Source organism: Coptis chinensis, chromosome 8 (genome assembly GCF_015680905.1).
Source record: "Coptis chinensis isolate HL-2020 chromosome 8, ASM1568090v1, whole genome shotgun sequence".
Classification (NCBI taxonomy): Eukaryota; Viridiplantae; Streptophyta; class Magnoliopsida; order Ranunculales; family Ranunculaceae; genus Coptis; species Coptis chinensis.
The window spans coordinates 81,129,452-81,144,308 of record NC_141463.1 but is presented as its reverse complement, the minus strand read 5'-3'; the positions used below and the strand labels follow the sequence as shown (position 1 = coordinate 81,144,308).

The 14,857-nt window shown below is 39.1% G+C and overlaps 1 protein-coding gene across 1 annotated transcript; it reads left to right on the top strand.

The window, feature by feature from the left end:
* Positions 1–13,463: 13,463 nt before the first annotated feature.
* LOC147483446 (uncharacterized) lies at positions 13,464–14,282 on the top strand. The gene has a single exon (XM_086579560.1). The coding sequence runs from the start codon at positions 13,464–13,466 to the stop codon at positions 14,280–14,282; it is 819 nt and encodes a 272-aa protein (XP_086435686.1).
* Positions 14,283–14,857: the final 575 nt, after the last annotated feature.

Sequence of the window (14,857 nt, the reverse complement as noted above, 5' to 3'; positions counted from 1 at the left end):
ATTAATGGTATATGAATACCAGCAACTTCCATACTCACGACAACAATTTCGACTTAACGCATTGGACGCTATGAATTTATAATCGCAAAAATACCGAAGTAAGCATAATAAATTAGAAATCAAGCACATGATATTCATTATGATATCTAATAGCATTCTAGGACTAGAGAAAGAGATAGATGCAAGATAGAGAAACTTGCCTGATCGTCGACGGTCGGAAACTCGTCAGACACTAGAAGCTAAAGCTTGTGTCCCTACTCTTGAGCAACCTCCTGTTCTTTTATTGTTTTGTTTTATCTCTACCCTAAACACTAGGATTAACATTATCTTATCTCTTGAAAAGTTTTACAAAGTTTGGAGACTAGCAGTTCACCGACTTTGTATTTCCTTTTGGCTCTAAACTATCACTTGGGCTTGGGCCCTAAAAGAATAGTAAAGACATACAATATTACACAAAAGAAAATAGGTTGTTACAATATGGGTGAAGTCCGATTCTCAGGCTACATTTCAATCTGGCAATGTGCATTGGAGAATCAAAAGTAATGGGAACATGCTGAAGAACAAAGTTGCATGGCTCAACATCATGCACCTCTTTGTGGAGCTAGAGAGATAAATTTTTATTCGGACATGTGCTTGACAAGGGGTGTGCGCTTGTTTTAGGAACAAAACAATGGTGGAATAGCATACCAGGAATCGCACACCAAACCATGAAGACCTTGCAACCACATACTATAGATTTATAACTTAGTGAGCTCTTGGAAGTTAGAAGTTAGAACTACATTCCAATGACCTGTGCCTTATGTATTTTCCTTTTTCCTTTTTTCCCTTTTCCTTTTTATTTTTCTGCAAATTTTCCTTTTTATAATTAGAATTACCCTTTAGCAAAAAACTAAAAAAAAAACAAACAAACAAACAAACTTAACTCATAGATGAGATGGAACCGAACCTGAAGAACAATGAAATGGAAGCAGATTGTCAGCTTGCTGACCATGGTTCTGATAAAAGTTTTGTTCAATGCTTGCTCCTCACATTTCTACTTTTCTGCACATTAGTGTTTGTTAATTCAGAGAACGGACCCATAGGACAGAATCAAGTTTTAATTTAGCTTTTAGTTTGGGTCGTCAGATAATTATGGCTTAAGGACAAACTGGGTTGACCACTACTGAAAGATGATATTACTTTTATTTAAGTTTTTATCAGTTAAATCAAAATCAAAATGTTGTGGCCAGTGGGGTTTTCAATTTTGCTTTTGACCAACCCCAGACACTCACATTTTATGTTAAGACTAACATAAAAAATTTAATTTATTTTGTGTTGTACACATGTATAGTAGTGTTTGCATGTTTGTTGCACACATGCATAATCGTGTGTGCATGTGTGGTATTTGCATGTGTTATGCATATGCATAGTGGTGTAAATGTGTGTTATGCACATGTATACACATGTATAGTAGTATTTGTATTTGTATGTGTATTATACACATGCATAATAGTGTGTGCATGTTGGTATACACATGTAGTGCATATCATACATGCATAATAGTGTTTGTATATATTAATTTTGTGGGCATGTTATTCATGGTGCGGAGATCATATCTAGAAAATACCAGCCCTTAATTCAATTGGTAGGATGAGATATGGCTCTATCCTATATGGGGAGGGATCAATATACCATGGTTTTCATATCATGATTTATACAATGCCCCACAACTTCACCCACAATATGAACTAGAACTTAATTTTTTGTGGATATGTCAAACAAACCATGAAGATCACTTCCACAAAATTTCAGCTCATTTGATTGTGTCAATGTCAAAAGATGATTGCAAAATTGAAAAATCTAGGCCATTAAAAAAAATTCAAAGTTGTCAATAATTTTTAAATAGGTTAGAGGTTTTCAAATGAGTTGAATTTTTGTGGAGTATCTATATCCATAGTTAGTAGATCATATCCACAAAATATTAGCTTTTAACTCATCTTGCAAAGGGGCGTGGTATAAACCATAATATAAAAAACCATGGTAATCCCTCCCTATATATATATATTTGTAGATACTCACAAAAAATTATAATATTTGGATATGTCTAACCATGTAAAAATTAGTGTTTATTTTTTAGTTTTTCATCTAACGGTCCAAAATTTTTGTGAGCATATATGTTCAAAAATTTTCAAATTAGATTTATTTTTGTGATATATATATATATATATATTGTAGATATAATCTCCCCACCATAGAGAACATGCTCACAAAAAATTTGGACTGTTAGATGAAAAACTCAAAAATGAACACTAATTTTTACATGGTTAGACATATCCAAATATTATAATTTTTTGTGAGAATGACGACCTTCATGGTGGGCAGATCATCTCCACAAAAAACCAGACCTTAATTCATTTGTATGTGGAAAATGTGGCTATAATGTGCACATAAGAATGTGTCTTTATCCCTCCTCATATATATAGTCCTTCTCTAAAAAGTAGCTACTTAAGTTAACTTTAAAATAAGTACGTAAGTAAAACCTCACCTACAAAATGAATTCAAACCTATTTTTTTATGGATATGATATACTCAATATTAAGATCATCTCTACAAAATTTCAGCGCATTTGGAAACCTCTAACATTGGCAAAATATGATTACAAAAACTTAACATTTCTGGACAGTTAGATTTCTTTTTAAAGATGCCAACAATTTTTATCCATGTTAGAGGTTTCCAAATGAGCTGAAATTTTGAGAAGATAATCATTATGGTGAATGCTTCGTAACCACAAAAAATTAGATTTGAATTCATTTTGTAGGTGAAGTTTTACGTATGTACTTATTTTATGTTAACTTAAGTAACTACTTTTTAGAGAATTACTGTATATATATATATACACGATTGATTAACATAAGATCTGAGGATTTGAAGAGGAAATTAAATTGTTGTTCAATTGCTTGTTTGTCGAATCGGTGTCAAAATTGACCCAATTATTCTTCAATTAACAATAACCTAGAATTGGAAAGTGAAAAAGTAAATTACAAAGTGAGAAGAGTATTTCTCATGAGAGAATAAAATGTTTTATCATATCTTAAATCACTAATCTCAACCATTGTCACCAAGTAAGTTCGGCGTTTTATTAAAAAAAAACGCGATTAAAACCCGTTAAATTGGCAAAATATCTTGTATTAGTTTAAAACCCAAGTTTTCAAAATATCGTGTTTTAGACTTAAAAAACGTTTAAAACTTGAGATTTTCAAAATCTCCCATTTAAAACTTTATTAAAACTATTTTTTTTAATCTAAAAAAAAAAGTTTATGATTATTTAGTACCACATATTTTCATTTTTTTTTCCTAAATAGTACCCTTATTTTTTTTCTTGCCTATTAGTACCCCGAACTCTCAATTTTAATAAAAGGGGTTTTGGAGTTTACCTTTTTGAAGAGTGGGCATTATATTGACTTATTGAGACAGTTTTATTTTGTTTTGGACTATTAATACTTGAAAATTTTAAAGTTATTAATTTATTTGTAGTACTTGATTATGCCATTATGGTTGGTAATTAGTAGTATCTTATTTAGGGTCGTGTTTTAGTACTGAATCTAAAACTTATAGTGTTTTGATGAGTAATTGATAATTTGATATCTTCATGTATTTGAATTTTCTTTCATTTGTATTATTATTATTTTATGTGTCTATTCTTTTTTTCACTCTTATAAAAAATCAATCTCCTTATCTATCGTATTTTTTATCATCGGTTTTTACCGTTTCTGTTACGTATTAAACATTTTAAACCCGTTTTTTATGCCCCACAGTTTTTACGTTTTTTTTCCATTTTTTTCCTAGACATTCCGTTTAAAACTCGAACTAAGTTTTTTTCAAATACGTTTTAAACCCGTACCGTACTTGGTGACAATATTCTCAACACATTTTACCTATCAAATTTTTTACCCATAGACAAACATCTGCGTATGTGTGGGTTAAGTTCCCAGGTCTACCTTTTGAGTACTAGGAAGTTGAAATACTCATGAGTATGGGACGAGGTCTTGGTTGTCCGATTCGTGTTGACTTGAACTCGTTGGAAAGAACGAATGGATATTATGCCAGCGTCCTGGTTGATATAGACTTAGCCTCTCAATCCCGGATCAAATATTTGTAGAAGTGCACGAACTAGGGATTGAGTTAAACAGAAAAATCCAATTTGGATCGATCCCTAAGTTACAGAATAACCGCAAGTGTGTAAGGGCTTAGTCAAGCTGAATGTAGGAATACAGCTAAGGAACAAGCCTCAATGCCGCAAACTACCACAGAGAATGCAAACAAGGAACAAGAAGGAGGCAATGAACCAGACGAACAGGAACCGCAGCTGGATAGGAATAGAATGTCCAGAAGCCAGAAAAGAAGACTAAAAAGAAGCAAGAGAGCACAGGAGTGGAGACCAAGAACGTCAGCCGCCACTAGTAACTCGATACCTGAAACAAGCCTTATACAACCACTGGATGTAGAAACTCAGGAAGAACAAGTGGAGGCTGGCCAGAATGCTCTGGAGAGCGAAGATATTTCGGGGAATGACAACTTGGATTCCTCGATGATAGTGTACACTGGACAACAGGAAGAAAGTAGGAACAGAGAAGCCCAATGACAAGAAACAAATCATGTCGAACCTTGTTACTCGGTCATGGCACTAGAAGAGATTCATATGTACAACCTGGAAGCAAGTAGATTCCATCTCTTGACAGCTATACAAGACTCTGAGGAATCAGAAATCTCGGAAGTGGAGACTGAGCATTTCCATGATCGTGTCCAGGTAGATAACAGAACAGCTGTTGAACCTGCTACACCGACGGTTGAAATACCATCTGGGGTTACAACTAGATCACGGGAAACAAGGTGGCAAGAGCGAAACCGATGTTGGTAAGCGAAGAAACCGAATTCAAGAAATAACAATAGTGGTAAGAAGAGTAGGGGCGACCTAAAGGCTCCAAGAACCGAATCATAGATGATGACACCTATATGCTTCGAACGTTAGAGGTGCAAAATGATGTTCGCGAGGCGAGAGAAATAAACAAGGTCGAAATAGAGAAAAAATAAAAAGCGTTTTTGCTTGCTAGAAACCAAAGTTCGGCAAGACAGATATGACTTTGTCAGAAACACATGCTGCCCTTTATGGGAGCACACGAATAACTACAGTAAAGATCCTTCTGGCCGTATTTGGATTTGCTGGGATCCGTACTTGATGGATATCAACAAGATAGCAGAATCTGATCAGTTCATACACTGTAAAGGGAGATACAAACCCAATAATGAAGATTTCTTTTTAAGCTGCGGTGTATGCGAAAAATTCCAAAATCTCGGGCAGCTTTTATGGAGAGATTTAATTGACATAAAAAGAGTTCACTTGAACTTGCCTTGGTGCTTGCAGGAGATTTCAACAACATCACCAAAGCGGAGGAACGAAAGGGTGGGCGTCCAATGCACCCAAGAGAAGCGGAGGATTTTGTGGACTGCCTGCTCAAAGCAGAACTAATTGACCTGAGATTCGGGGGCTTCTTCTACACATGGCACAACAAGGTGAAGGGCCAAGGCAGAATCATGAGCAAAATTGACCGATGTCTGGTGAACAGTCGCTGGGTAAAGGGGTTTCCTAATTCCAAAGCAGAATTTCTGCCTCACGGTGTTTCTGACCACTCGCCTATTCTCCTATCTTGGGATGACGCAGAGAGGAAGGCAACGCCTTTTAGATTCAAGAATTCTTGGCTTGAGCAGCCACAGTTCCACTCCATCCTGAAAGAAGTGTGGCAGAAACCTATTTTCTCCAACCCTATGTATGTTCTAATGCAAAAACTTAAGCTTCTGAAGGAGAGGATAAAGCCGCGGGCTAGGAATAACTTCTCAAACATCCATGGAAGAGTTCAGCAGGCCAGAGAGGACCTATATGACATCCAGAGACAGCTCCAATCAAAGCCATGGGACCCTTACCTGGGACAGAAGGAACATATAGCATTGCAAAGATATGGAGAACTGGCAGGTATGGAAATCTCTGAGATCAAAAGCAAGCAAGATAGTGAATGGATGTTAGAAGGAGATAAATGCACAGCTTTCTTCTTTAAATCCTTAGAAGAAAAGAAGGCCAGAGCAGGGATATGGTCTCTCCAAAATGCTCAAGGGAATGCTATCACTGGACACACGGCGGTGACCAAAACCATCATCGATTACTACACTTCTATTCTAGGCACTGAGGCACCGGAGCTAAGCGGAGAGAACTTCTTCAATCAGTTGCAAGTCCGAAACACCATCTCTGAACATATGAAGACTATCCTGGAAGAGGAGGTTACAGCGGCTGAAGTCAAAAAAGCACTCTTTGAGATGAAGGAAAATACAGCTCCTGGGCCGGATGGGTTCACCCCCACTTTCTTTAAGAAGTGCTGGATTGTAGTTGGGCATGATTTCACTCTAGCTATCCTTAATGCCTTTCGCAAACGGATTTTTCCTAGAGGAATAAACGCCACTTTCTTATGTCTTATTCCTAAAGTCAATAATCCCAATGCAGTTGAAGACTTTAGGCCTATAGCCTTGTGTAATACTGTGTATAAATGTATCTCTAAGGTTATAGCAAATAGGATTAAGCTAGTTATTGATGATCCGATTCACCCTAAACCAATCAGCTTTCATTCCTGGCAGATCCATTCAAGACAACATTCTGCTTTCCCATGAGCTCCTCCGAGGATATGACAGGAAGCATAGCACACCTAGATGTACCATTAAATTGGACATTCGGAAAGCTTTTGATATGGTCAGTTGGGAGTCTATCAAGGCAATGATCAGGACCTTCGGATTTCCAGACAATATGTGTCAGTGGATCGAAATGTGCATTTCCTCCCCTTCCTATTCTGTCATGATTAATGGTGCGCCGGAAGGATATTTTAAGGGTGGCAGAGGTGTCAGACAAGGAGATCCCTTATCTCCATATTTATTTGTCCTTGTTATGGAGATCCTGAGTTGTGTGATTCAAGACAGGCTCAACAATCGGCTTATCCAGTACCATTCCAAATGCAAAAAGGTGAAGCTGTCTCACTTGGCTTTCGCAGATGATGTTCTTCTGTTCTGTAAGGGTGAGGGTGCGTCCATGCAAGCCATGAAAGACTGTCTGGAAATTTTTGGAAAGGCTACTGGGTTACAGATCAACAAGCACAAGACAACTCTACTTGTGGGAGGTTTAAATGACCAAGAGGCGAGTGCTCTGGCTAACATTTTAGAGGTTGACTTGATCAAACCCCCAGTGAAATATCTCGGCCTTCCCCTCATCTCCGCCCGATTGGGTATCAAGGAATGCCAACCTCGGTAGAAGGTCACACGCAAAGATTACCAACCTGGAAATCAAGAGTTTTATCTCATCTTGGTCGATTCACGGTGATAAAGTCCATCCCGCTATCATTTCACACATATTGGGCAAGAACCTTCATTTCGCCCAAGACAAGATTTTCGAGCAAGTGGAAAGTATTTGTGCAAAATTCCTTTGGACTGGGCACAAATAATAGAAAAAAGGCTGCACCAGTAGTTGGAGCACAGTTTGTCAAACAAAGGAAGAAGGTGGGCTGGGAATTATGAATGTTCATAGATGGAATGTGGGTGCGCATTGTGGGCTGATTTTCAAAATATTCTCAACACATAAATCATCTTGCTCAAAGATATAAATAACTAGATCTCAAATTTTACTAGTTGTAGTTTTTTTTTTTTTTTTTTTTTTTACTAGATGGAGAAGGTCATAATTGGTATTAATAAAAAATAAATTGCTGACATCAGCCCAAAAATATCCTTATATCAAAATTATTAATGATTGATGATGATGTCATCCCGTTTTTGTCCTAAAACCATAATTACTAATCAATTTCTATGTTTAGGCCTAATTTTGTGGTGTTAATTTTGGACTAAATGAACTGTTAGCTAGGCCCATAATTTAGGCCAATGGGCCTTTAGTTATGCTGGCAATCTCGCATAAGGTCTCCGCTTTTTTGAACTTTGCATGCTGTAAACTTGTAATTCCGTTAATTTCAATTCAATATAAAATGAATTGTTGATTACTCGAAGGGTAAAAATACAAAATTCAAGAGTTCTACTGTATTATGAGCTCCACTTGTATAAAATTGAAGTCTTTGTCAAGTCTTACCTCTCTTATCATCTATCTATTTATATATATATATATATATATATATATATATATATATATATATATATATATATATATATATATATATATAAAAGTTTGCACACATTCTCTCTCCTCACCATATCGCTCCATTTTGCATCTCGAGCAATATGATTGGCTCTTAAAAAATCGGATGGAATAATAATTAGTGACACCTCCCCAAATTTGTTTAAATCTCCCTAATCTATCAAGTAATTATATTTATCTCCCTTAATTAACATGCCAAAAACACATTAAACCCCAAACTACCCGAGAAATTGGAAACCAAAAGTTAGAAACTCCAACACACGAAACATCTTCCTGGGAACCCAAAACTTAGAAACGTACTCCAACACACGAAACATCTTCCCAGCCCTAAACAAATTCTTCTCACCTTACTTACTTACATTTTGCACCTTAAACAATATGATTGGCTCCTTAAAAATCAAATAGAATAATAATTAGTAACACCTCCCCAAATTTGTTTAAATCTCCTTCATTTTTTTTCGTATTACTCTGACCTCCTCAAATTTTATATTTGGGGGCGTCTCCAACTTAAACTTAAAATGGAAATCAAATGTAACAAAAAAAACCCCCCACGAGTAAGAAACTAAATTCCGTCTGTCAGCCGACTGCTAACAAACCTCTTCTCTTTCACCACCACTAAATCTCATCCTCTAATCATGACGACCCAGATGAGCAAAAAAAAAAGAAAGGTATATTCCCTTTCTTCCCATTCTCTTACTATATCTAATATTATTTATTATTATTTTTTCTAATGTGTTCATTTTGGGTTAACAGTTTGTGGCTGACGGAGTATAATTATCATAAGAAATATTCTGGTTCACTTGGAGCTATTTTCCATGTTTGTTTCGGTGGGATGATTTTCTCTTACTTGGTTGCTCTTCCTGATGAGAACGTCGTCATCTTGGTCATGCCCAAGAACATGCTGCTCATTAATTGTCAGGTATATCATTTCATCCTTTTAATTATAATTAGATTCATTGATTTGCTTTAATGATTAGTCTGGTAATTATATTAATTGAATTGATTGGTTAATATAAATTGGGCATTTTGGGTATTGTTGTTTGTTAGTTGAATGTGGTTAGTTTTTGGATCTGAATATAGAGGAAGTATGTTGAATAATGAATATAAAATGAGTATTTTAATATATATATATATATATATATATATATATATATATATATATATATATATATAAAAGCTTCGTGCACATCCTCTATATATATAAAATGAGTATTTTAATATCTATATATATATAAAAGCTCGTGCACATCCTCTCTCCTCACCACATCGCTCCATTTTGCACCCCGAGCAATATGATTGGCTCCTAAAAAATCAGAGGGGTTAATATTTAGTAACACCTCCCTATATTTGTTTAATTCTCTCTCTACTATTCTGATATTATTATGACCTCCCCAAATTATAATTTTATAAACAAATAATAATGAAAAAAATGTAAAACAAAATAACCAAAAAAAACCTAAACCAAGAAACCTTTGGAAAAAAAAAAACGAAGCCCTTTCTTTTCGATCGCTCGGTACTTGTAAGTACCCTCCGTTCCACACTACAGTGCACGTGTCCACATACCAGGTCATCCACCTTCAACTCGTCCCACACCATCAGATCGTACCCCACAACCCAACACCCAGGTCGCCCAACAGCATTAGTTACAGCCATTTATAGAAGCGAACCAATTAGCGCAATCTTGGAGCTCAATCAACGCCACAATCATGGAGACATTAACTTTGTAACAGTAGAGTAATGGCGAATCATCAGGATAGCACACAAGGTGGATCTACACTTCATAACGGTCCAGAGCAGTTATAGAAGGTCAGCTCAAACATCTATAAATAGAGAGAGATGAACTACGTAAGACTTGATTCAAGTTTACCCCAAGAAACTTGATACGTAGGCAACTCTTATCCCAAGAAGAGTGCAGCCATTCCCTACCACACGAATCATCAGGTCGTTGTCTAGTAAATACAACATCTACATTGGCGCCGTTTGCCAGTTCGTTCACTTGAGAAAATACACACACCATTCTCTCAAGCCCACGAAGCTGGTCACAAACAAGCCACTATGGAAGCACAATTACAAGCATTAGCAAATCAGATGAGGACGCTACAAGAGTCGTTCGTAGCACTTCAACAAGAAAACCAGACACAGTGGAGAACAACGTCGTCACAGCCCTCACCAACACCACCAATCAAAGGTTGGAAGACTTCGTGCAAAGATTGGAAAAGGCGAACGACAAGGATAGCGCACTTCAAATCGCCCAGAAAATACTCGGACGCATACAAAGCCGTCACCATTCACAAATCGAATCAGGCCACAAGCAGCGCCGAGTTCATCCAACCAACGTTCCCACTGTACGACGGTAGCTCGTGTCCAGGTCAGCACATAGCTCGTTTCAACCAAACTCTCGCACTCTACAGCACGCCAGAATACGACTACCTTAAGTGCAAACTCTTCCCAGCCAGCCTGAAGGACGGAGCCATAGATTGGTTCTACACACTCCCTCCTGATTCCATCATCAACTTCGACAAGCTGGCCGAAACATTCGTGGCAGAATTCATCCACAACAGGAAGAAACAGGCCGACCTAGACTCGCTGTTCCAGCTAAGGCAAGTGCATGGCGAGACAATCCGTGCGTTCTTAAGACGTTTTAAGAAAGACCTCCTCTCGTTGGAAGCAGGACTCAAGGACAGCTTTGCAACTTATGCGTTCACAAACGCCCTCTTAGACAATTCCGACCTAGCAGGGTCCCTCATGCGCAACAAGCCAGAGACCCTAGATGACCTGTATCACAGAGTCGACAAGTACATAAAATACGAAGAATGGATGTCCCAGCGCAAAGGGAAAGAAGTCCTCGCAGTAAGCAACAGACGAGGATCCAAAGAAACCAATCAATATTCAGGCAACAACAACAACAACAACAAGAACAAGAGATCCAGCTCTAGCAAGCCTTCGTACACAAAGGGGGAATTCTCCAACTTCTCCAGGACGCCGAGTCAAATCCTGAAAAAGATATATACAGCACCATACTTCAAACCCAACATCAACAAGGTGATCGCCATACCAGAACGTCCATACTGCCATTTCCATAAGCTCCACCATGACACCAATGATTGTTGGAGCCTCAAACACTACCTCCAAGACTTAGTGGAGGATGGCAAATTGAAAGAGTTCCTGCCATAAAGCGACCTAAGGCACAAGCTGGATGTCAAATACTACAGAAGTAGGAGCCGCAGCAACGAACGACCTGCCAACAACAGAAGCAGGAGTAGAACAGCCCGACGATCTAAATCTCCAGGTCGGTCGAGGCACAACAAGAGACAACACTCCTCTGACCACGATGAGGAGAAAATAATCAACATGATTACAGACACATCAAATGACGAAACCTCAAGTCGGGAGAAGCGTAAAAGAGTAGGAGCGCTTCAAGAAATCTACCACCTCTCACACAAAGCCGAGATGATTAATCCCACAAACCTTCAAACAACAACACCAATTTCATTCACTGAGGAGGATCTAGACAAGGTGTGCCTACCCCACAATGATGCCCTAGTAGTGCACATCAAAATTAACGGGTGGACAGTCAAAAGACTCTTCATCGATCCAGGCAGCTCGTGCGACATACTTTTCTATCAAACTTACAAGGACATGCACCTGCCAAACTCGGTGATGATAGAATCAAATGCACCGCTCTATCGGTTTAATGGAGATCGCACAGATGCCATTGGAGATGTCATCCTACCAGTCTCCATTAGAGAAAAGGAAGACATGGTCAAAACCTTAACACGATTCAGCGTGATCGATGTCAAGTCGTCCTACATTGCCATTCTAGGACGCCGATGGATTCATAAGATCCAAGCAATTCCATCAACCCTACACCAGGTCCTGCGATTTCCCAGCCCCCGAGGCATCATAGAGCTCAGAAGCAACCAACTAGAAGCCCACCAGTGCAATCACGTCAGCACAACGACCTCACCCAAGCCTCAGGTCGTTGAAGACAAAGACGTCCCAACGAAGCAAGATCCTCAAATGTCCAACCCTACAACAACTGTAGCAGACAAGCTCAAATAGAACCAGGAGAAAAAGTCAATCTGGGCTCAGATGAAGACCCAAAGTTTGTTTATGTAGGGGCTGATTTAGACCCCAAGCTCAAGGAGCAACTTGTCAAATTTTTATCTCTCAATAAAGATGTTTTTGCTTGGTTGTATATCAATATGCCAGGAATCGACCCTAAAGTCACTTGCCACAAGTTAAATGTAGATCCAACAGTCAAGCCTGTCAAACAATGACCTAGGAAACTAGCACTCAAATTTCAAAAAGCCATTAATGAAGAGATAAAAAAGCTCAAGAATGTTGGATTCATCAGAGAAGTCGAGTACCCGACCTGGCTAGCCAACATTGTCGCCGTTCCAAAAAAGAATGGTCAGGTACAACTTTGCATAGAATTCACCAACGTCAACAAGCACTACCCAAAGGATAGCTTCCCCTATCAAGGATCGACATACTGATAGATCAAACGTGTGGCCACGAGCTGTTATCATTTATGAACGTATACAGTGGATACAACTAAATACTGCTTGTAGAAGAAGACCAAGAAAAGACATCCTTCGTAACAGAGCAAGGAACGTTCTGTTACAACGTCCTACGATTCGGCTTAAAGAACGCCGGCGCGACCTACCAAAGACTGGTCACCAAAATGTTCAAAGACTTGCTAGGAGACACCATGGAGGTCTACATAGACAACATGGTGGTCAAAAGCGAAAAGGTGGGCAATCACATCTCACACCTGCAAGAAGTCTTTAAATGACTTCCCCAAAACAAGATGAAGCTCAACCCAACAAAATGCGTATTTAGAGTAGCCTCGGGAAAATTCTTAGGTTACCTTATGTCACAAAGGCACATCGAAGCAAATCCAGAACAAATACGAGCTCTCCTTGAGATGCCAGCACCAACCACAAAGAAACAAATTTACAAGTTATCAGACATGGTTTCAGCACTCAACAAATTTATCTCACGAGCATCTGACAAATGCAGACCATTCTTGCAAATATTCAGAAAAGGCACAACATTCACATAGACAGACGAGTACCACAAAGCCTTCACCGACCTGAAAGATTACTTATCAACGCCGCCCGTCCTATCCAAACCAGAGGAAGGAGAAAAACTGGGGCTTTACCTTGCAACAAACGACTTTGCAATCAGCTCAGTTCTTTTTTGCAAACATGAAGGAGTCGAAAAGCCAGTCTACTTCACCAGCAAGATGTTGGCAGATTCAAAAAAGCACTATTCTCTAATGGAAAAAGCAATGCTGATCTCTTTACTCTATTCAGCTCGGAAGTTCCGACCTTACTTCCAATCATACAGCATTAAGGTAATCACCGATGTACCCTTCAAGCAAGTACTGAGTTCCAGCAACAAAACCGCTCGAATGGCTAAGTGGGCTGAAGAGCTCGGAGAGCACCACATAGAGTTCGTTCCCAGAACGTCTCGCAAAGGACAGGTCGTTGTTGATTTCCTTGCGGACTTCCCCGTCAAGGACATCAGATGGGAACCCGAGCCCATCACTTCACTCCATCAGCTAGCCACCCCAGACATATGGCACCTCTACGTAGATGGAGCATGCAACAACAACGACAGTGGATTAGGGGATGTGTTAACATCACCAGAAGGCACCCAGCTACAAAAATCAATCAAGATCGATTTTGCAACGTCTAACAAAGAAGAGAAATACGAAGCATTGATCGCATGCCTCCCCATGGCACAACAACTACAAGTCCCAAAGCTTAAAGCTTACATCGACTCCCAACTAATCGTCAAGCAGATCACCAAAGAGTATGTCACGAATGGAGCAAACCTAGCAAAATACGCTCAGGTCGTCAATGACCTCATCGGATCGTTCAAAACGTTCTCATTGGAGCACATTCCCAGGGATGATAACAAACATGCAAACAGTCTAGCTTTCTTAGCCTCAAAGACCCAAGAGGTTTGCCCCCAGCACAGTCTACATAGACATCCTGGAAATACCCGCATACCAGAAAGAAAGTGTCAACAGCCTCACCAACTTGATGCCTTCATCTGAAGAGGAAATCACTCAATCTTGGATAGGCCCATTCTTGAAATACATTTTACAGGGTGAGATGCTAGCTAAGGCAAAGAATGCTTATGCAATACAATTTCAAGCCCCAAGATACACAGTAATCAACGGACGATTATTCTACAAATCTGTAGGAGGGCCCCACCTAAGGTGCATAACTCCACGCGAAGGCCAACTCATTTTCGATGAAATCCACAAAGGTGAATGCGGCAACCATGCAGGAGCAAGATCCCTGGCACATAAAGCAATAGCCCAAGGGTATTATTGGCTAGGCATGCATATCAAGGCAAAAAGGTACGTTCTTAAATGTCTCCAATGTCAAACATTTGGCCACAACTACCTAAGTCTAGCAAGGGAGTTGATCAATATTGCAAGCCCATAGCCTTTCCACATGTGGGGGCTAGACATCATGGGACCATTCATCCCACCAAAAGTACCCACCAAAGGTACCCCACAAAAGAAAACATGGCTCAAATACGTCCTGGCAGCCACAGATTACTTCACCAAGTGGGTCGAAGCAATCCCGCTAGTCCAAGTCAAAGAGGTCATCGTCATCAACT